This window comes from Oncorhynchus masou, chromosome 29, assembly GCF_036934945.1.
Source record: "Oncorhynchus masou masou isolate Uvic2021 chromosome 29, UVic_Omas_1.1, whole genome shotgun sequence".
Lineage (NCBI taxonomy): Eukaryota > Metazoa > Chordata > Actinopteri > Salmoniformes > Salmonidae > Oncorhynchus > Oncorhynchus masou.
The window spans coordinates 77,094,902-77,118,732 of NC_088240.1; the positions used below are offsets into that span (position 1 = coordinate 77,094,902).

Sequence of the window (23,831 nt, forward strand, 5' to 3'; positions counted from 1 at the left end):
TCAGCACTCAGCAGTTGGTATGGTCACTAGTGGCTTTATTTCCAGGTCAAACGTCAAACATCATTACGTTGTTACAGTGTTCAGTATGTTCTACAAGGCAGAGGAGGTTTTGTGTTGTATTATGGGAAATGTAGTTTCCACCAGGCAGCATTTGTTACCAAGATATAGTATTACATAAACACAGAAAGAACCACAGAATAAACTACACAGAATACATACAGTGAGGTTGGCACACACAGATACAAGGAAAGTGCATTTATGTCTTTGAGGAGACACAGCAAAGCCGAATGTTGTTGTTTTATGACCAACATTACAAAGACAGAGCACCAAACTTTCTCAAAATAAAACCAACTGAGAATATCAGACTTCTGATTTTTCAATGGCACAAAAATGCACAGATTCCCTTTAAAACAAAAACATATTTATAGGGCTCAAAGCTTGAGTGACTCTTTATTACAACACAGTAGAACAATAATTATACAGTAGTCATTGACTCATTCATCTATATCTGTTTAGCTCTCTCGCTCTCTCTCTCTCTCTCAGTCGCACTGGGGGTTTTGTAGGGGTGTGGGGCGTCAGTTTTTTTCTATGTACAGTGGACGAGGAGGGCGGCTTGTCTTTAACTTTCTAGGTTGTTAAAAATGTTAAAATTCTGTAATGACTAATTATTGGGCCAATAAAGGTCATTTTTTGAGAAATAAAATTCTCCTGTACAGTGGAACATTTACATACTAAAATGTTTTATTAATACACAAGAGCGCCCATTAAACCACCACATTCATAATATACACATTAACATCATGTTAGCACAATATGTATGGCAGCGAATGGTAGAGTACACCACCATAGCAACATTCAGTAGTATGTGCAGAGTGCAAGCAGCAGTGCCAGAAACATTATGAAAGGAGTTATGAAAGCTATGAGGAAAGCTATCATAACAGGAATGTATTTTGTAACAGACACATATTAACATACTGTATATGTACACATCATATTCACAACCATCGAAGAAAAGCCAGATTGCCAAAGTGATGATAGGTCAAATGTTGTTTTAAGCCAAAAGGTAGAAAAGTGCTCAGTTATCAATGAGTAACAACATCACATGAGTAATAACACAACAGAAATGCATTAGTAGATACTGTATGAGACACAGAGAAGATATTTGCCACCATTATGGAATGTACACTAGCTACAATGTAATAGAAATAACTTACAACCATGTATAACAACAACTAACCTGGTCAAAACCTACACAAGACTCCACAATCACAATATTGTATTACACCACTGAAGTTTCAAGACGTTTAGATACTTTTAGCATGTTGTTGTCACAATAAATACTATTACTCTAGGGTTGGTATATACTCTCATTTAACATAGACACCTTGTTGGAACAACTATTTTCAGGATGTTCCTAACAAATCTTTTCCATAGTGGTTGAATGTCATTGTTCCATAGTGGTTGAATGTCATTGTTCCATAGTGGTTGAATGTCATTGTTCCATAGTGGTTGAATGTCATTGTTCCATAGTGGTTGAATGTCATTGTTCCATAGTGGTTGAATGTCATTGTTCCATAGTGGTTGAATGTCATTGTTCCATAGTGGTTGAATGTCATTGTTCCACAGTGGTTGAATGTCATTGTTCCATAGTGGTTGAATGTCATTGTTCCATAGTGGTTGAATGTCATTGTTCCATAGTGGTTGAATGTCATTGTTCCATAGTGGTTGAATGTCATTGTTCCATAGTGGTTGAATGTCATTGTTCCATAGTGGTTGAATGTCATTGTTCCATAGTGGTTGAATGTCATTGTTCCATAGTGGTTGAATGTCATTGTTCCACAGTGGTTGAATGTCATTGTTCCATAGTGGTTGAATGTCATTGTTCCACAGTGGTTGAATGTCATTGTTCCATAGTGGTTGAATGTCATTGTTCCATAGTGGTTGAATGTCATTGTTCCATAGTGGTTGAATGTCATTGTTCCATAGTGGTTGAATGTCATTGTTCCATAGTGGTTGAATGTCATTGTTCCATAGTGGTTGAATGTCATTGTTCCATAGTGGTTGAATGTCATTGTTCCATAGTGGTTGAATGTCATTGTTCCATAGTGGTTGAATGTCATTGTTCCATAGTGGTTGAATGTCATTGTTCCATAGTGGTTGAATGTCATTGTTCCATAGTGGTTGAATGTCATTGTTCCATAGTGGTTGAATGTCATTGTTCCACAGTGGTTGAATGTCATTGTTCCATAGTGGTTGAATGTCATTGTTCCACAGTGGTTGAATGTCATTGTTCCATAGTGGTTGAATGTCATTGTTCCACAGTGGTTGAATGTCATTGTTCCACAGTGGTTGAATGTCATTGTTCCATAGTGGTTGAATGTCATTGTTCCATAGTGGTTGAATGTCATTGTTCCACAGTGGTTGAATGTCATTGTTCCATAGTGGTTGAATGTCATTGTTCCATAGTGGTTGAATGTCATTGTTCCATAGTGGTTGAATGTCATTGTTCCATAGTGGTTGAATGTCATTGTTCCATAGTGGTTGAATGTCATTGTTCCATAGTGGTTGAATGTCATTGTTCCATAGTGGTTGAATGTCATTGTTCCATAGTGGTTGAATGTCATTGTTCCATAGTGGTTGAATGTCATTGTTCCATAGTGGTTGAATGTCATTGTTCCATAGAGGTCGAATGGCTTTGCTCCATATATTGCCTCTACCCCTTTCTGATACATGATTTGGACTCCATCTGAGATTCTTCAAAGTTCCTCCACACATTCTCTCAATCTAATTGTCTTGAAGTAACTGTTATCATGCTGTCAAAGAATTCTACTATCATACTGGCCAAACCCAGAATGTTGATGTACTATTTGGAGAATTTTACTCATTAGCATAGCTATGATAGGCCAGCCAGGCATTGGAAGCATATACTGTCCAGTGAGGGAAAAAAGTATTTGATCCCCTGCTGATTTTGTATGTTTGCCCACTGACAAAGAAATGATCAGTCTATAATTTTAATGGTAGGTTTATTTGAACAGTGAGAGACAGAATAACAACAAACAAATCCAGAAAAACACATGTCAAAAAAGTTATAAATTGATTTGCATTTTAATGAGGGAAATAAGTATTTGACCCCTCTACAAAACATGACTTAGTACTTGGTGGCAAAACCCTTGTTGGCAATCACAGAGGTCAGATGTTTCTTGTAGTTGGCCACCAGGTTTGCACACATCTCAGGAGGGATTTTGTCCCACTCCTCTTTGCAGATCTTCTCCAAGTCATTAAGGTTTCGAAGCTGACATTTGGGAACTCGGACATTCAGTTCACTCCACAGATTTTCTATGGGATTAAGGTTTGGAGACTGGCTAGGCCACTCCAGGACCTTAATGTGCTTCTTCTTGAGCCACTCCTTTGTTGCCTTAGCCGTGTGTTTTGGGTCATTGTCATGCTGGAATACCCATCCACGACCCATTTTCAATGCCCTGGCTGAGGGAAGGAGGTTCTCCCCCAAGATTTGACGGTACATGGCCCCGTCCATCGTCCCTTTTGTTGCGGTGAAGTTGTCCTATCTCCTTAGCAGAAAAACACCCCCAAAGCATAATGTTTCCATCTCCATGTTTGACGGTGGGGATGGTGTTCTTGGGGTCATAGGCAGCATTCCTCCTCCTCCAAACACGGCGAGTTGAGTTGATGCCAAAGAGCTCCATTTTGGTCTCATCTGACCACAACACTTTCACCCAGTTGTCCTCTGAATCATTCAGATGTTCATTGGCAAACTTCAGACGAGCATGTATATGTGCTTTCTTGAGCAGGGGGACCATGCGGGCACTGTAGGATTTCAGTCCTTCACGGCGTAGTGTGTTACCAATTGTTTTCTTGGTGACTATGGTCCCAGCTGCCTTGAGATCATTGACAGGATCCTCCCGTGTAGTTCTGGGCTGATTCCTCACCGTTCTCATGATCATTGCAATTCCATGAGGTGAGATCTTGCATGGAGCCCCAGGCCGAGGGAGATTGACAGTTCTTTTGTGTTTCTTCCATTTACAAATAATCGCACCAACTTTTGTCACCTTCTCACCAAGCTGCTTGGCGATGGTCTTGTAGCCCATTCCAGCCTTGTGTAGGTCTATAATCTTGTCCCTGACATCCTTGGAGAGCACTTTGGTCTTGGCCATGGTGGAGAGTTTGGAATCTGATTGATTGATTGCTTCTGTGGACAGGTGTCTTTTATACAAGTAACAAGCTGGGATTAGGAGCACTCCCTTTAAGAGTGTGCTCCTAATCTCAGCTCGTTCCCTGTATAAAAGACACCTGGGAGCCAGAAATCTTTTTGATTGAGAGGGGGTCAAACACTTATTTCCCTCATTAAAATGCAAATCAATTTATAACATTTTTGACATGTGTTTTTCTGGATTTTCTTGTTGTTATTCTGTCTCTCACTGTTCAAATAAACCTACCATTAAAATAATAGACTGATAATTTCTTTGTCAGTGGTCAAACGTACAAAATCAGCAGGGTATCAAATACTTTTTTCCCTCACTGTATGTAGTCTGATGAGAAAGACAGAATAAATATGGGTGAGCCATGCCAGTGTTCTAGCTGGCTCAGTGTTCAGGGAGAGACACGTCCTTGCTGTTGAGTCTCTGTAGCAGTTCAAGGTCAGGCTCCAGAGACGTAAAAGCTAGGTTAGGATACACCAGGCAGAGAGACAGATAGGCTAGGTTAGGATACACCAGGCAGAGAGACAGATAGGATACACCAGGCAGAGAGACAGATAGGCTAGGTTAGGATACACCAGGCAGAGAGACAGATAGGCTGGGTTAGGATACACCAGGCAGAGAGACAGATAGGCTGGGTTAGGATACACCAGGCAGAGAGACAGATAGGATACACCAGGCAGAGAGACAGATAGGCTGGGTTAGGATACACCAGGCAGAGAGACAGATATGCTGGGTTAGGATACACCAGGCAGAGAGACAGATAGGCTAGGGCAGGATACACCAGGCAGAGAGACAGATAGGCTAGGGAAGGATACACCAGGCAGAGAGGATGTTTAGGTTCCCGTACTGCCCTCCCAAACCCACTGAACTCAGTACACATCAACCCAAATCCTATTCCCATTTTAACCCAAGTGAAGGACAATATGGGAAGTTTATTACTGAACATATTTGTTGGAATGTTTATCCTTATAAATTATAATATTATAAAGGTTTTTACTTGTAATCCCAACCATTAAAAAGTACAGTAGTAAAATTGGTCATTGATTAACTAATGATTGGCCTCTATGAGTTAAGTCAGCTAAAAATAAATGTTATAAATTACTTGGGCATTGGTAAAAGCTAATTACAAATTATCATTAATAACTTACAGTAATAAATACTTTAGGTAGTTTCAATGAAAATGACTGAAGGCACACACACACATGCACACACTGACACACAGTAAACATAAATCCTCTTTGACACGTACTCTCATGATGCCTGCATTATCATCCACCAACCCTATTCCCAACACACACTATACACACACCCGACACTAAGCTGCTATTTCATATGGAAGCTCCTCTCCATAACAGTGCATATCTCTAGTCCTGCACTTTAAAAGTTCCATTCAACCTCAAATGGATAAAAAAAGATATACTCCCTACATTACAGTATCTATGCACAAGGGGCTTGTCTAACCCTGTAACCCTGTTCTCTAACTGTTCCACTGTCTACGGATTCGCTGACGATCACTTATTTTACTTCTCTTCCGTCGGAAACTCAACCATTGGAACTTTCTCCGTCGTCGGGGAGACGGGCAGGGTGACCATACCCTCTGGGGGAGGAGATTGGGCTCCTGCAGTGCCGGCGAATCCTTTGGCAATGTCGTCAAAGGTCCGCCCCTTGGTCTCCGGGACTTTGAAGTAGGTGAAGACAAAGAAGAATATGAGGAAGATCATGAAGATGATGAAGACATAAGGACCACACAGCTCCTGTAAAGGAGAGAGAGAGAGGAGGTTAGAGAGTAACACAATCTAAGCTGTAAAGTTTGTCTGATGTTTTGGTCTTATAACAGTGCCAATCCCATTCATTCAGCTTTGAGGCCTGCAGATTTATCTTGATACATATACATAGGTGTCTGTAGTACGAGGGGTAGGATGAGGAAGAAGAACCAACCTCCAGTTTGGGGAAGCCCAGCCCGACCAGGAAGTTGGCAGTCCAGTTGGAGCAGCCGGCGACGGCCATAGCTGCAGGCCGAGGCCCCTGGGAGAACAACTCAGCAACTATGAACCATGGGATAGGACCTGGACCCATCTCAAAACTGGCCACGAAGGCAAACACCGCCACGATGGCCAGGTAGCTCAGAGACGGGTTGGTCTTCTACTCAGAGAGGAGGGAGGGAATGGAGGGATCAAACATGTTAAGCAGTGGAATAAAATCCAGTCAAGGATTTTTATGGTGTGACAAGAATAGTTATTGTCGGGTTCTTGACATTTGAAATGATGAACAGCCGAGATTGAAACTCACCACCAATGAGAGGGAGATGGTCATGAGCAGAGCACTGACAGCCATTCCAGCCAATCCGATGAGGTGTAGGGTCCTTCGTCCCGCCCTCTCCACCAGGAAGAGCTGTGAATCAAACAAGGAAGTGCTTAGAATGTTTCCAAGTGTATCACATTTCATATAGTCTGGTCTAAGGTAGTGCACTATCAAACTGTACAATTTCTGTATTATTATACTTGACCAGATATGTGTTAAAATACTTACAGACACCACTGTGAATAGAGTGTTGACCACCCCAGCTCCTATAGTGGCGTAGATGGGCTGGGTCACCCCGGCAGTGTCAAATATACCTGTTGAATAGTAGAATACCTGAGGAGGAAGTAGGAGAGAGGGAGAGGAAGTTGATTACATTCATAACCAATATGAGGATATGTACAGTGCCTTGCGAAAGAATTCGGCCCCCTTGAACTTTGCGACCTTTTGCCACATTTCAGGCTTCAAACATAAAGATATAAAACTGTATTTTTTTGTGAAGAATCAACAACAAGTGGGACACAATCATGAAGTGGAATGACATTTATTGGATATTTCAAACTTTTTTAACAAATCAAAAACTGAAAAATTGGGCGTGCAAAATTATTCAGCCCCCTTAAGTTAATACTTTGTAGCGCCACCTTTTGCTGCGATTACAGCTGTAAGTCGCTTGGGGTATGTCTCTATCAGTTTTGCACATCGAGAGACTGAAATTTTTTCCCATTCCTCCTTGCAAAACAGCTCGAGCTCAGTGAGGTTGGATGGAGAGCATTTGTGAACAGCAGTTTTCAGTTCTTTCCACAGATTCTCGATTGGATTCAGGTCTGGACTTTGACTTGGCCATTCTAACACCTGGATATGTTTATTTTTGAACCATTCCATTGTAGATTTTGCTTTATGTTTTGGATCATTGTCTTGTTGGAAGACAAATCTCCGTCCCAGTCTCAGGTCTTTTGCAGACTCCATCAGGTTTTCTTCCAGAATGGTCCTGTATTTGGCTCCATCCATCTTCCCATCAATTTTAACCATCTTCCCTGTCCCTGCGGAAGAAAAGCAGGCCCAAACCATGATGCTGCCACCACCATGTTTGACAGTGGGGATGGTGTGTTCACGGTGATGAGCTGTGTTGCTTTTACGCCAAACATAACGTTTTGCATTGTTGCCAAAAAGTTACATTTTGGTTTCATCTGACCAGAGCACCTTCTTCCACATGTTTGGTGTGTCTCCCAGGTGGCTTGTGGCAAACTTTAAACAACACTTTTTATGGATATCTTTAAGAAATGGCTTTCTTCTTGCCACTCTTCCATAAAGGCCAGATTTGTGCAATATACGTCTGATTGTTGTCCTATGGACAGAGTCTCCCACCTCAGCTGTAGATCTCTGCAGTTCATCCAGAGTGATCATGGGCCTCTTGGCTGCATCTCTGATCAGTCTTCTCCTTGTATGAGCTGAAAGTTTAGAGGGACGGCCAGGTCTTGGTAGATTTGCAGTGGTCTGATACTCCTTCCATTTCAATATTATCGCTTGCACAGTGCTCCTTGGGATGTTTAAAGCTTGGGAAATATTTTTGTATCCAAATCCGGCTTTAAACTTCTTCACAACAGTATCTCGGACCTGCCTGGTGTGTTCCTTGTTCTTCATGATGCTCTCTGCGCTTTTAACGGACCTCTGAGACTATCACAGTGCAGGTGCATTTATACGGAGACTTGATTACACACAGGTGGATTGTATTTATCATCATTAGTCATTTAGGTCAACATTGGATCATTCAGAGATCCTCACTGAACTTCTGGAGAGAGTTTGCTGCACTGAAAGTAAAGGGGCTGAATAATTTTGCACGCCCAATTTTTCAGTTTTGATTTGTTAAAAAAGTTTGAAATATCCAATAAATGTTGTTCCACTTCATGATTGTGTCCCACTTGTTGTTGATTCTTCACAAAAAATACAGTTTTATATCTTTATGTTTGAAGCCTGAAATGTGGCAAAAGGTCGCAAAGTTCAAGGGGGCCGAATACTTTCGCAAGGCACTGTATCTAGTTAAATCTAGTTATTGTCGACCCATGTTTACTCCTACAGACAGAGAGAGGGCTGTTGTTTCAGTGTGTTTTGTGGCCCTCTGGGTTTGATTGATGCTGTATTTATAATTGTTTTATGTAACTTTTATTTAAGAAGGGAGTCATGCTGAGACCACAGTCTCTTTAGCAGATGAGCCCTGCATGAACACCAATAAACAACCGTTTTACTATACATATCTATATACACATCAATAAACAACCATTACACTATATATATCTATATACACATCAATAAACATCAATTACACTATATATATCTATATACACATCAATAAACAACAGTTTCACTATACATACATATACACACCAATAAATATATACAGTTTATATATACAGTTTCACTATACATATCTATATACACATCAATAAACATCCATTACACTATATATATATCTATATACACATCAATAAATATCCATTACACTATATATATCTATTTTACACATCAATAAACAACCATTACACTATATATATCTATATACACATCAATAAACAACCATTACACTATATATATCTATATTACACATCAATAAACAACCATTACACTATATATATATCTATATACACATCAAACACAAAACACGAAAAGCAAAACATATGAAACAAACACATTGTTCAGTAAAAGTGCCCTCTAACATGCATCTGAATTAGGCCCAGTCTAAATGTCATTGCGCCATCTCCATTAGATCTTAGGGTGATCATCTCGCTAGCCAATCATGTTATTATGCTACATCCATTCCACTTAATCAAACGCTTCCTTCCTCAGCCTCTGGGCTGAAGAGGAGGTGGTGCCTTGACAGTCTCTGTATGTTGGCATCTCTTCACTGAATCATTTAGTTTCAGTATTCTAACGTTGAACTGTGACTTCTGTAGAACTGTGTGAGTTGCAACATTACACGTCCTACTACATATGCCTATACGCAATAACTTGATCTGGAAAGGCTCATTGTGAACTCATTCTTTTGAAATCTGTGGTTATGCTTCTCTTTCCTCATCTCCTTTCCTTCATTACTAATTTACAAAAGGGTTGGATAGGTTTCCACCATATTGCTTCCAACTGTACTGTTAGATCAGGGGTCATGGATTAAGAGAAGGAAAAACTCTCTGTCCAACTTAAATCAAATCAAAGTTTATTTGTCACGTGCGCCGAATACAACAGGTGTAGAACTTACAGTGAAATGCTTACTTACAGGCTCTAACCAATAGTGCAAAAAAGATATTAGGTGAACAATAGGCAGGCAAAGAAATAAAACAACAGTAAAAAGACAGGCTATATACTGTAGCGAGGCTATAAAAGTAGCGAGGCTACATACAGACACCGGTTAGTCAGGCTGATTGAGGTAGTATGTACATGAATGTATAGTTAAAGTGACTATGCATATATGATAAGCAGAAAGTAGCAGCAGCGTAAAAAGAGGGGGTTGGGGGGCACACCATGCAAATTGTCCAGGTAGCCATTTGATTACCTGTTCAGGAGTCTTATGGTTTGTGGGTAAAACTGTTGAGAATCCTTTTTGTCCTAGACTTGGCACTCCGGTACCGCTTGCCATGCGGTAGTAGAGAGAACAGTCTATGACTGGGGTGGCTGGGGTCATTGACACTTTTAGGGCCTTCCTCTGACATCACCTGGTGTAGAGGTCCTGATTGGCAGGCAGCTTAGCCCCAGTGATGTACTGGGCCGTACGCACTACCCTCTGTAGTGCCTTGCGGTCAGAGGCCAAGCAATTGCCGTACCAGGCAGTGATGCAACCAGTGCTCTCGATGTTGCAGCTGTAGAACCTTTTGAGGATCTCAAGACCCATGCCAAATCTTTTTAGTTTCTTGAGGGGGAATAGGCTTTGTCGTGCCCTCTTCACAACTGTCTTGGTGTGTTTGGACCATTCTAGTTTGTTGTTGATGTGGATACCAAGAAATTTGAAGCTCTCAAACTGCTCCACTACAGCCCCATCGATGAGAATGGGGGTGTGCTCGGTCCTCCTTTTCCTGTAGTCCACAATAATCTCCTTAGTCTTGGTTACGTTGAGGGATAGGTTGTTATTCTGGCACCACACGGCCAGGTAGGCTGTCTCGTCATTGTCGGTGAACACTGTTGTGTCGTCTGCAAACTTAATGATGATGTTGGAGTCATCCTGCAGTCCTGCAGTCCGCCACATCCTGTGGCGGACTGCAATAGCATCGAATAGTCCCCGCGATATGCAACTGTTCAGGGAAGTCAGGAACCAATACACGCAGTCAGTCAGGAAAGCTAAGGCCAGCTTCTTCAGGCAGAAGTTTGCCCTTCCAGGTTCTCCTTTACCCAAATCCAGATAGCAGATGTTCTGAAAGAGCTGCAAAACCTGGACCCGTACAAATCAGCTGAGCTTGACAATCTGGACCCTCTATTTCTGAAACTATCCGCCGCCATTGTCGCAACCCCTATTACCAGCCTGTTCAACCTCTCTTTCATATCGTCTGAGATCCCCAAGGATTGGAAAGCTGCCGCAGTCATCCCCCTCTTCAAAGGGGGAGACACCCTGGACCTTGCCAAGGCTTTCGACTCTGTCAATCACCATATTCTTATCGGCAGACTCAGTAGCCTCGGTTTTTCGGATGACTGCCTTGCCTGGTTCACCAATTACTTTGCAGACAGAGTTCAGTGTGTCAAATCGGAGGGCATGCTGTCCGGTCCTCTGGCAGTCTCTATGGGGGTGCCACAGGGTTCAATTCTCGGGCCGACTCTTTTCTCTGTATATAGCAATGATGTTGCTCTTGCTGCGGGCGATTCCCTGATCCACCTCTACGCAGACGACACCATTCTATATACTTCCGGCCGGTCCTTGGACACTGTGCTATCTAACCTCCAAACGAGCTTCAATGCCATACAACACTCCTTCCGTGGCCTCCAACTGCTCTTAAACGCCAGTAAAACCAAATGCATGCTTTTCAACCGATCGCTGCCTGCACCCGCATGCCCGACGAGCATCACCACCCTGGATGGTTCCGACCTTGAATATGTGGACACCTATAAGTACCTAGGTGTCTGGCTAGACTGTAAACTCTCCTTCCAGACTCATATCAAACATCTCCAATCGAAAATCAAATCAAGAGTCGGCTTTCTATTCCGCAACAAAGCCTCCTTCACTCACGCCGCCAAACTTACCCTAGTAAAACTGACTATCCTACCGATCCTCGACTTCGGCGATGTCATCTACAAAATTGCCTCCAACACTCTACTCAGCAAACTGGATGCAGTTTATCACAGTGCCATCCGTTTTGTCACTAAAGCACCTTATACCACCCACCACTGCGACTTGTATGCTCTAGTCGGCTGGCCCTCGCTACATATTCGTCGCCAGACCCACTGGCTCCAGGTCATCTACAAGTCCATGCTAGGTAAAGCTCCGCCTTATCTCAGTTCACTGGTCACGATGGCAACACCCATCCGTAGCACGCGCTCCAGCAGGTGTATCTCACTGATCATCCCTAAAGCCAACACCTCATTTGGCCGCTTTTCGTTCCAGTACTCTGCTGCCTGTGACTGGAACGAATTGCAAAATCCCTGAAGTTGGAGACTTTTATCTCCCTCACCAACTTCAAACATGTGCTATCTGAGCAGCTAACCGATCGCTGCAGCTGTACATAGTCTATTGGTAAATAGCCCACCCATTTTCACCTACCTCATCCCCATACTGTTTTTATTTATTTACTTTTCTGCTCTTTTGCACACCAATATCTCTACCTGTACATGACCATCTGATCATTTATCACTCCAGTGCTAATCTGCAAAATTGTAATTATTCGCCTACCTCCTCATGCCTTTTGCACACAATGTATATAGACTCCCCTTTTTTGTACTGTGTTATTGACTTGTTAATTGTTTACTCCATGTGTAACTCTGTGTTGTCTGTTCACACTGCTAAGCTTTATCTTGGCCAGGTCGCAGTTGCAAATGATAACTTGTTCTCAACTAGCCTACCTGGTTAAATAAAGGTGAAATAAAAAAAATTTAAAAAAATGCCTGGCCATACAGTCGTGGGTGAACAGGGAGTACACACCCCTGGGGAGCTCCAGTGTTGAGGATCAGCGTGGCGGATGTGTTGCTACCTACTCTGACCCCCTGGGGATGGCCCGTCAGGAAGTCCAGGATACAGTTGCAGAGGATGGTGTCTAGTCCCAGGATCCTTAGCTTAGTGATGAGCTTTGAGGGTACTATGGTGTTGAACGCTGAGCGGTAGTCATTGAGTAGCATTCACACATAAGTGTTCCTTTTGTCCAGGTGGGAAAGGGCAGTGTGGAGTGCAATAGAGATTGCATCATCTGTGGATCTTTTTGGGCGGTATGCAAATTGGAGTGGGTCTAGGGTTTCTGGGATAATGGTGTTGATGTGAGCCATTACCAACCTTTCAAAGCACTTCATGGCTACGGATGTGAGTTCTACAGGTCTGTAGTCATTTAAGCAGATTGCCTTTGTGTTCTGGGGCACAGGGACTATGGTGGTCTGCTTGAAACATGTTGGTATTACAGACTCAATCAGGGACATGTTTAAATTGTCAGTGAAGACACCTGCCAGTTGGTCAGCACAGACACCTGCCAGTTGGTCAGCACATGCCCGGAGCACACGTCCTGGTAATCCGTCTGGCCCCGCAGCCTTGTGTATGTTGGCCTGTTTAAAGGTCTTACTCACATCGGCTACGGAAAGCGTGATCACACAGTCTTCCGGAACAGCTGATGCTCTCATGCATGCCTCAGTGTTGCTTGCCTCAAAGCGAGCATAGAAGTGATTTAGCTCGTCTGGTAGGCTTGTGTCACTGGGCAGCTCTCAGCTGTGTTTCCCTTTGTAGTCTGTAATAGTTTGCAAGCCCTGCCACATAAGACGAGTGTCGGAGCCGGTGTAGTATGATTCAATCTTAGCCCTGTATTGACGCTTTGCCTGTTTGATGGTTTCTCGCAGGGCATAGCAGGATTTCTTGTAAGCTTCCGGGTTAGAATCCCACACCTTTGTAAGTGGGAGATCTACCCTTTAGCTCAGTGCGAATGTTGCCTGTAATCCATGGCTTCTGGTTGGGGTATGTACGTACAGTCACTGTGGGGACGACGTCCTCAATGCACTTATTGATAAAGCCAGTGACTGATGTGGTGTACTCCTCAATGCCTTCGGAAGAATCCCGGAACATGTTCCAGTCTGTTCCATCTGCTTCATCTGACCACTTTTTTATAGACAGAGTCAGTGGTGCTTCCTGCTTTAATTTTAACTTGTAAGCAGGAATCAGGAGGATAGAGTTGTGGTCGGATTTACCAAATGGAGGGCAAGGGAGAGCTTTGTACGCGTCTCTGTGTGTGGAATACAGGTGATCTCGATTTTTCCCCCCTCTGGTTGCACATTTAACATGTTGATGGAAATTTGGTAGAACTGATTTAAGTTTCGCTGCATTAAAGTCTCCGACCACTAGGAGCGTCACCTCTGGGTGAGTGGTTTCCTGTTTGCTTATTTCTTTATACAGCTGACTGAGTGCGGTCTTCGTGCCAGCATCTGTCTGTGGTGGTAAATAAACAGCCACGAAAAGTAGAGCTGAAAACTCTCTAGGCAAGTAGTGTGGCCTGCAATTTATCACAATAAATCTAGAGACTTCCTTAGATTTCGTGATTTTTGTTTACAAATATGCACAGAACGCCCCCCCCGCCCCCTCGTCTTACCAGAGTGTGCTGTTCTATCTTGCCGGTGCAGCGTGTATCTCGCTAGCTGAATATCCATGTCGTCATTCAGTCACGATTCCGTGAAACATAGGATATTACAGTTTTTGATGTCCCGTTGGTAGGATATTCGTGATCGTACCTCGTCTAGTTTATTGTCCAATGATTGTACGTTGGCGAGTAGTATTGACGGTAACGGCAGCTTTCCCACTCGCCATTTCCGGGTCCTGACCAGGCATCCTGCTCTTTGTCCTCTGTACCTGTGTCGCTTTCTCTTACAAATAACCGGGATGTCGGCCCTGTCGGGTATTTGGAGAATGTCTATGCGACTTGCTTGTTGAAGAAAAAATCTTTGTTTAATCCGAGATGAGTGATCGCTGTCCTAATATCAAGAAGCTCTTTTTTTGCCGTAAGATACGGTCGCAGAAACATTATGTACAAAATAAGTTACAAATAACAAGAAAACCCCCCACATAATAGCACAATTGGTTGGGCGCCCATAAAACTGCTGCCATTTCTTCCGGCGCAATTTTCTCTTAAAGGCTTTTCCTTGATGTTTACCTTAGTTAAATTATGTAGTATGGAAGAACTCCCTAATTATGTTGCATTGTGGGAGTTGTAGTCTACTCACCGCGTTGATGCCAGAGAGCTGCTGGGAGAGCTGCAGGATGATGGCGATGATGATTGGCTGACGGTAGGCTGGCGAACGGAAGAGTTCTGGAATAGTGACCTTCTTCTCCATGGCCATCTTCATCCCTTCTTCCTTCATCTCCTGGATGTCATCACTTACATCCTCACAGCCACGCAGACGCACCAGGGCTGGTGGGAGGGCGAGATATTTTTTAAATACTAGGTACTTTCTGATACTAATGAATCCCAAATAAATAACAGAGTAATTGTCATGAAAATACTTTTACACCACATAGTTTCTAAGAAAACGGTCAAATAATAAAGTTCCCTAAATGAGTGCTATGCAATATGATCAATAACATCTCCTAGGTTTAATATGATCAATAGCATCTCCTATGTGTAATATGATCAGTAACATCTCCTAGGTTTAATATGATCAATAGCATCTCCTATGTGTAATATGATCAGTAACATCTCCTATGTGTAATATGATCAGTAACATCTCCTATGTGTAATATGATCAGTAACATCTCCTATGTGTAATATGATCAGTAACATCTCCTATGTGTAATATGATCAGTAACATCTCCTATGTGTAATATGATCAGTAACATCTCCTATGTGTAATATGATCAGTAACATCTCCTATGTGTAATATGATCAGTAACATCTCCTATGTGTAATATGATCAGTAACATCTCCTATGTGTAATATGATCAGTAACATCTCCTATGTGTAATATGATCAGTAACATATCTTATGTATAATATGATCAGTAACATATCTTATGTGTAATATGATCAGTAACATATCCTATGTGTAATATGATCAGTAACATCTCCTATGTGTAATATGATCAGTAACATCTATGTGTAATATGATCAGTAACATCTATGTGTAATATGATCAGTAACATGTCTCCTCTCCCTGACCTTTGCGAGCCTCCTCCTCCTGGTTGAGGCTGATGAGGAGGTAACGGGGGCTCTCTGGGCAGAAGGGCAACATGATGCTCTGCACCACAGCAGGGATGGCCGTCAGGGACAGCAGGAGGGGCCACAGGGAGTCTGACCCCAGCAGAAACTCCAGACCAAAGACCTACAGAGCAGAGAGAGGGACAACAGGATGGCCAGGGTTAAAGCTTAAGGTAGTAGAAAAGTAATGCTCAAACTAAAACAGATTTAACTGACTTGATTGTACAGAAAAAGGAGATCGGTCAATTACATTCAGTGAAATGAACAGCATTTATATCAATTGACCTCAATAACAATAAGTTCAATTAATTACAATAAACTCAGTAGAGTTTGAACCAAAATAACCTAAATGAAAGTGAACCAGTGCCTGGTCCTCTCTGTGGTACCTGTGCCACCAGGATGCCAATGACCACTCCCAGCTGGTGAAGGGTGCCGAAGGCCCCCCTGAGGTGCGTGGGGGCCAGCTCTCCCACATACATGGGCGTCAGTCCCGTACACAGGCCACAGAACACGCCAATGACCAGCCTGCCAATGATGACCATCTCAAAGGACTTACACAGGCTGGACAGACCCATCAGAGTTCCACCCAGAAGGGCCAGCACGTTGGCCAGGAGCATGGACTTCCGCCTGGGGAGAGGGAGAGAGAGAGAGAGAGAGAGAGAGAGGAGGATAGGAAAAGGGGAAAGAAAAGAAGGACAGTGGGAGGAAAAATGTGTGGTGGTTAGAAAGACGGGGGAAGCCATTTAGTCCAGTGCCCTGCCAGAGACCATGAATGGCCTGCTAAATAAACAGCGATGAAGTGAGGTGAGATGAGGCTAGGTTAGGAGGTAAGACCTCAATTAAAATTACAGCCCCAATTAACATTACAGCATGTTCGCTGCTCTGGGCCCCCAATGGTGGAACAAACTCCCTCACGACGCCAGGACAGCGGAGTCAATCACCACCTTCCGGAGACACCTGAAACCCCACCTCTTCAAGGAATACCTAGGATAGGATAAAGTAATCCTTCTCACCCCCCCTTAAATGATTTAGATGCACTATTGTAAAGTGGCTGTTCCACTGGATGTCAGAAGGTGAATTCACCAATTTGTAAGTCGCTCTGGATAAGAGCGTCTGCTTAATGACTTAAATGTAAATGTAAATATTTACATGCCCCACAGCTCTTATTGTGGTGCTGGGAATAAAATAAAATTAAACACTATAAAGTCATTACAGATACAAAACCACTTCCAAACACACATTTACTGTACATCTGCATTTTTTTGTATCATTAGTCCTTAACTCACCTCCCAAACCTGTCCACCATGACCCCCACAGACAAGGACCCAACCATGCCCCCCACACTGAAGATGGCCACAGCGAAGCTCCAAACCATGGTGTTAGTCCCAGGGGAGAAGGGGTCTCCATAACGATCCATAGACACATTCTGGAAGAACCGTCGCAGTTTCTGAGAGTGGAGATGACAGAACCTTAGAGCCTTCAGAGGTTAAAGGGTGGGAATATCACTGAGGATTTAGGCAAGTGGTCTAAAATCCTAGTCCTGGAGATGACAGAGATACAGAGGGTGCAGGCATTTGTTTCAGCCCTGACTGTTATCGTCAATACACATGAGTACTGCCACTGACTGCCCACAAGGAGGAGACAAAGTTGAAAACAACAGCACATCCATGTGTGTGTGTGTGTGTGTGTGTGCGCACACACACACACCAACACACACACACACACCTGCTCAGGGGCATTGATGACTCCAGTGTTGTATCCGAACTGCAGGGAGCCGATGACGGCTGTAGTGATGCAGTAGAGGAGGTAACAGGTCACTCCCTTCTTCTTCTGGGGATGGAGGAGGGATAGAAGGAGGAGGAGAGAGGGTGAGTGAAAACGGGGAGAGAGAGGGAGTGATGGAGGGAGAGGGGTGTTAAAATAATAGAAAGAGAGAGAGAAACAGATAACAAGAAAGTGACAGAGAAAAGGATAGCGAGAGAGAGAGAGAGAGAGAGAGAAACAGGAAATTAGATATCCACTGGTCTCATGCATATGGATGGAGACGTAGTGTACAATAATTCTGTCATTGTCATCATAGCCAGTGTCATAACCAGTGTCTTGGCCCACAAAGCTCTTGTTGTTCCCAGTGACAGTAGAAAATACACAATGAAACAGTCTGTTTGTGATTGTTCTCCCTCCCTTTTGCTTTCTCTCTGAGCATTCACAAGCTGTCACGGTCTACACTGCCACGCTAGGTTAGGTGTTACAAAACAGTGGAAATGGAACCATGTTTGCAAAATCCTGATCGACCTGGAGTCTTGAGGATGAACTGTGAGAAGAATAGAGACGCTATGCTACTATGGATTTATGCTACTTTATTCTACTGTTGAGGCCTATTGTATTGGGTTCGGCTGTTATACCAGTCCAATATGCGTTAATATATTAATACTAACAACTACTGAAACAAATACCAAGTGAAATCATCTGGCATGAAGATTTTTTCATTTTAGCTGTGGCATTTCGGTGAATGATCCAGTTCAGTTCAGTTCAGTTCAGTCAGTTGTCCTTCCAGACATTAAGCATCTCCAATCCAAAATTACATCTAGAATCGGCTTCCTATTTCGCAACAAAGCATCCTTCACTCATGCTGCCAAACAAACCCTTGTAAAACTGACTATCCTACCGATCCTTGACTTCGGCGATGTCATTTACAAAATTGCCTCCAACACTCTACTCAGCAAACTGGATGTAGTCTATCACAGTGCCATCTGTTTTATCACCAAAGCCCCATTTACTGCCCACCACTGTGACCTGTATGCTCTAGTTGGCTGGCCCTCACTACATATCCGTCACCAAACCCACTGGCTCCAGGTCATCTATAGGTTTTTGCTAGGTAAAGCCCCGCCTTATCTCAGCTCACTGGTCACCACAGCAACACCCACCCATAGCATGCGTCCCAGCAGGTATATTTCACTGGTCATCCCCAAAGCCAATACTTCCTTTGGCTGCCTTTCCTTCCAGTTATCTGCTCCCAATGACTGGAACGAACTGCAAAAATAACTTCTATCTCCCTCTCTAACTTTAAGCATCAGCTGTCAGAGCAGTTTACTAATCACTGTACCTGTACATAGCCAATCTGTAAATAGCACACCCAACTACCTCATCCCCATATTGTTATCTATCTTCTTTCTCTTTTGCACACCAGTATCTCTACTTGTACATCATCATCTGCACATCTATCACTCCAGTGTTAATGCTAAATTGTAATTATTTCGACTCTATGGACAATTTTTTGCCAACCTCCCACCTCTTCTACATTTGCACACACTGTACATAGAGTATTGCATTGTGTTATTGACTGTATGTTTGTTTATGTGTAACTCTGTATTGTTGTTTTTGTCACACTGCTTTGCTTTATCTTGGCCAGGTCGCAGTTGTAAATGAGAACTTGTTCTCAACTGGCCTACCTGGTTAAATAAAGGTGAAATATATATATATTTGTTTTCAATTTAAAGCTGGGCAACATAGCAGCACCAAGCTGATTGGTTATAATGAACGTCTGCTATGCAAAGCCCTGGGCCAGACCAGGGAAAGAAACCCTGTTTGATGTGGTCTCTTTTAAAGGACCAAACCCTACTCATCTGAAATACCACATCACTTGACAGAGAATGTAGGCTATAGGAAAGTAACATGACAGTATATCAGTTATTATTACACAAAGGTAGGCTACTCTTTATGACACACACTATTACACATAGATGGGTCAAAGACGAGACATTTAAATTTAACATAAAAAGATAAATATGTATAATATTTAATATGTATATTAAATCACTCAACTCTTACCCTTCTTTTGACCCATAAATATTTGTGTTGCAAACTATTCAATTAAGGGAGTTGTGTCAAAATGTCCTTCAGAGTAACTTTCCGGGTTAAAATTTAGAAATTCATTCTAAAAATACAAATTAACACGCATGGCATAATTGTGTTTGTTTGCAACAATATATAGAATAATGGGCAACATATCTAAAAAATATTAAAATCTTGAATAACTTTTGTCTGGACTTTTGCGCGTCATCAATGTCATTCAGTATCACAAAGGTAAAAAGCCATTTTAAAGCATATCACATGATGGTAATCATGTGACAGTGTGTGACATCACAAAGAAGACCTATTGAAGAACTTCTATCAATGTGATGAGGTGAGTAAATCTCTCTATATATTTGATGATTTCACCTTTTCACCCTCTAGTAACCTTTGTACCTAAAACACATGTCCTTCAGTACAACAAAGAAAACAAACTTTTAATGTTACTATTTTATAAAAAGCTATATTAAATATGAAAAGTAAGGATAATCTTTATAGGTCAAGGTCATTACTTTATATACCGTTTAAGTCGGAAGTTTACATACACCTTAGCCAAATACATTGAAACTCAGTTTTTGACAATTCCTGACATTTAATCCTCGTAAAAAATTCCCTGTCTTAGGTCAGTTAGGAGCACCACTTTATTTTAAGAATGTGAAATGTCAGAATAATAGTAGAGAGAATTTATTTCAGCTTTATTTCTTTCATCACATTCCCAATGGGTCAGAAGTTTACATACACTCAATTAGTATTTGGTAGCATTGCCTTTAAATTGTTTAACTTGGGTTAAACGTTCTGGTTAGCCTTCCACAAGCTTCCCACAATAAGTTGGGTGAATTTTGGCCCATTCCTCCTGACAGAGCTGGTGTAAATGAGTCAAGTTTGTAGGATTCCTTTGCTCGCACACGCTTTTTCAGTTCTGCCCACATATTTTCTATAGGATTGAGGTCAAGGCATTGTGATGGCCACTCCACACTAAGCCATTTTGCCACAACTTTGGAAGTATGCTTGGGGTCATTGTCCATTTGGAAGACACATTTGCAACCAAGCTATAACTTCCTGACTGATGTCTTGAGATGTTGCTTCAATATATCCACATAATTTTCTATCCACATAATTTGCCTGCCTCATGATGCCATCTATTTTGTGAAGTGCACCAGCCCCTCCTGCAGCAAAGCACCCCATAACATTATGCTGCCACCCCCGTGCTTCACAGTTGGGATGGTGTTCTTCGGCTTGCAAGCCTCCCCCTTTTTCCTCCAAACATAACGATGGTCATTATTGGCCAAACAGTTCTATTTTTGTTTCATCAGACCAGAGGACATTTCTCCAAAAAGTACAATCTTTGTCACCATGTGCAGTTGCAAACCGTAGTCTGGCTTATTTATTGTGGTTTTGGAGCAGTGGCTTCTTCCTTGCTGAGCAACCTTTCAGGTGATGTCGATATAGGACTCCTTTTACTGTGGATATAGATACTTTGTACCTGTTTCCTCCAGCATCGTCACAAGGTCCTTTGCTGTTGTTCTGGGATTGATTTTCGCTTTTCGCACCAAAGTACTTCATCTCTAGGAGACAGAACACGTCTCCTTCCTGAGCTGTATGATGGCTGTGTGGTCCCATGGTGTTTATACTTGTGTACTATTGTTTGTACTGATGAATTATGTCAATTAGCTTATCAGAAGCTTCTAAAGCCAGGACATAATTTTCTGGAATTTTCCAAGCTGTTTAAAGGCACAGTCAACTTAGCGTATGCAAACTTCTGACCCACTGGAATTGTGAAACAGTGAATTATAAGTGAAATAATCTGTCTGTAAACAATTGTTGGAAAAATGACCTGTGTCATGCACAAAGTAGATGTTCTAACCGACTTACCAAAACTATAGTTTGTTAACAAGAAATTTGTGGAGTGGTTGAAAAATTGTTTTAATGACTCCATCCTAAGTGCATGTAAACTTCTGACTTCAACTGTAGGTGGCCAAGGAACTGCTTGTTAAATATGTTTATGTATGAAATCCATCCTTCAGTATCACCCTTGTCCTTCAGCACAACAAAAGTTTCATGTTATACCACAATGTCACTCGTTATTCTGAATGACAGTAGCTTTGTTACCACATGTTTTTTTTACAACATTGAATCATTAAATTGAATTCATATTTACTTGTTGTACTAATACTGAATATTATAATTTTAAACTATTTTACGGCATTTTAAGGTTTTTCAAGGCACATTATCTTTATACTGTAGATGCCGTTGTGTAATAAGGAGAGGGCTGTACGACACAGACAAAAGATTAACGCAGATTCAGTTGCTAGGGAGAAAATACTAGCCAGAAGAAAAGCAAGGTATTGGGGTATGGGGTATAAAGCTGGGTGGATAACATTTAACATTAAGTTGCATTATTACACTGTAGTTAATGTTTTATTGCACTGCAGATAAGGTAATACTGCAGTGCAATAAATAATACTGATGGATTATATTGGTTAATATATTATACACACACAATTATGGATTAAAAATGGATTATGAATATTAGTTAATAGCTGCTTCATATTTGGGGCACTTTATGAAAAATCAAGACGGTACAAGTTTGAATTGAAGTAGTTTGATGGGCATTTTATGTAGCTATTTTGTGTAGGCATCTTGAAATTGCATTTTCGTACCTGCATTGAATTGAAATTTACCAGTTACAGTGTAACAATGCATAAATACAACATTAACTATCGTGTAATAATGCCACTTAAAGCAACATAAAGTGTTGCCGCAGGCTCAAATTAGAGTTAAGTGATTATTATTAACATTAGCAAGGAAATAGTAACAAAACATGTTTGAGAGAGAAAGGGAGAGGGAGTTAATTTAACTTTTAAACTTTGATTAAGTGTTATCATTGTATAGCCTACTATTAATAGACTACTAATAACATCTAATGGATGCGAATCTTATTCTGTTCCAGTGTATTCAGGGTAACAAAATATTGTCATACCGTATAACACCAGTATTTCATATTAAAATACAATTACTTTGTTTGTAATTGCTGTTTCATTTTTTTGCTACTTTAAAAACCTTATACGTCTTTGAACCAGATACTAATATATTAATTTCCTACATAAACACTGTCACGCCCTGACCATAGAGAGCCCTTGGTTCTCTATGGTGTTAAGGTCAGAGCGGGACTAGGGGGGTATTCTAGTTTTCATATAACTAGGTTGGTATGCTTGATATGGTTCCCAATTAGAGGCAGCTGGTTATCGTTGTCTCTAATTGAGGATCATATTTAGGTAGCCTTTTTTCCACCTGTGTTTTGTGGGATATTGTTTTGAGTTAGTGCATGTTGCACCTCTGTAGTCACGGTTCATTGTTTGTTTCGTTCGTTCATTCTTTATTGTTTTGTTGTGTGGTTCACTTACTTTAAATAAAAAAAGCTGTGGAACCCAGATCACGCTGCACGTTGGTCCGTTTATGCTTCCAACGAACGTGACAAACACAGCATAAGGCAGTGATGTCAAATATCCAGCGGCTCCACATAACGGACTTTCATTATAACCAATCAATGGGTGTTGTTTAGTCCAGTGATTCTCAACTGATTGGTCCTGACCCAAATTTGGGTCACGGGAGATTGGGTTGCGGGTATTATTTTTTTTAAATGAAGAAATTCTCCAGTCTGAACTTAAACAACTTAAACCAGATAGAAAGGCTGTAGAAATTATAATGAATTTACATTTGTAAATAATGTAATCTCCTAACCTAATTTTCCTTTCTGAGTGATCACCTTCAATTTACGGTGAATCATTTCTAACCTGATGGGAGTGGTCTCTTCCAGGATGACAGTACCACCATCCAATTGAACACTTACGGGAGGTTCTGGAGAGATGCCTGAGTTTTTCTCCACCATCCGCAAAACAACAAATTATGGATTTTTTTGTGGAAGTATGGTGTCACCTCCAGACACTTGCAGAATCTATGCCAAGGTTTATTGAAACTGTTCTGGCTTGAGGTGACCCAATGCCTTGTTAAGACACTTTATGTTGGTGTTTCCTTTATTTTGGCAGTTCCCTTTATATCACAGTGTGAAAGCAGTGTCACCAAGACAGAGTGCTTTGTGTTGTATTGTCCTGGACTGAACA

The 23,831-nt window shown here is 41.7% G+C and overlaps 1 protein-coding gene across 1 annotated transcript in view; it reads right to left on the minus strand.

Annotated features, from left to right (window-relative positions):
- Positions 1 to 4,475: 4,475 nt before the first annotated feature.
- LOC135520620 (solute carrier family 2, facilitated glucose transporter member 3-like) overlaps positions 4,476 to 23,831 on the minus strand; it is a 29,364-nt gene continuing 10,008 nt past the window's right edge. The window contains exons 3-11 of the mRNA XM_064946304.1: positions 17,587 to 17,691; positions 17,148 to 17,308; positions 16,248 to 16,488; positions 15,823 to 15,985; positions 14,892 to 15,079; positions 6,747 to 6,851; positions 6,507 to 6,608; positions 6,156 to 6,359; positions 4,476 to 5,971 (exon numbers count right to left, since the gene is read on the minus strand). Of these exons, the coding sequence (XP_064802376.1) occupies positions 5,738 to 5,971; positions 6,156 to 6,359; positions 6,507 to 6,608; positions 6,747 to 6,851; positions 14,892 to 15,079; positions 15,823 to 15,985; positions 16,248 to 16,488; positions 17,148 to 17,308; positions 17,587 to 17,691 (1,503 nt within the window). The 3' untranslated portion in view covers positions 4,476 to 5,737. The remainder of the gene's footprint in view (positions 5,972 to 6,155; positions 6,360 to 6,506; positions 6,609 to 6,746; positions 6,852 to 14,891; positions 15,080 to 15,822; positions 15,986 to 16,247; positions 16,489 to 17,147; positions 17,309 to 17,586; positions 17,692 to 23,831) is intronic.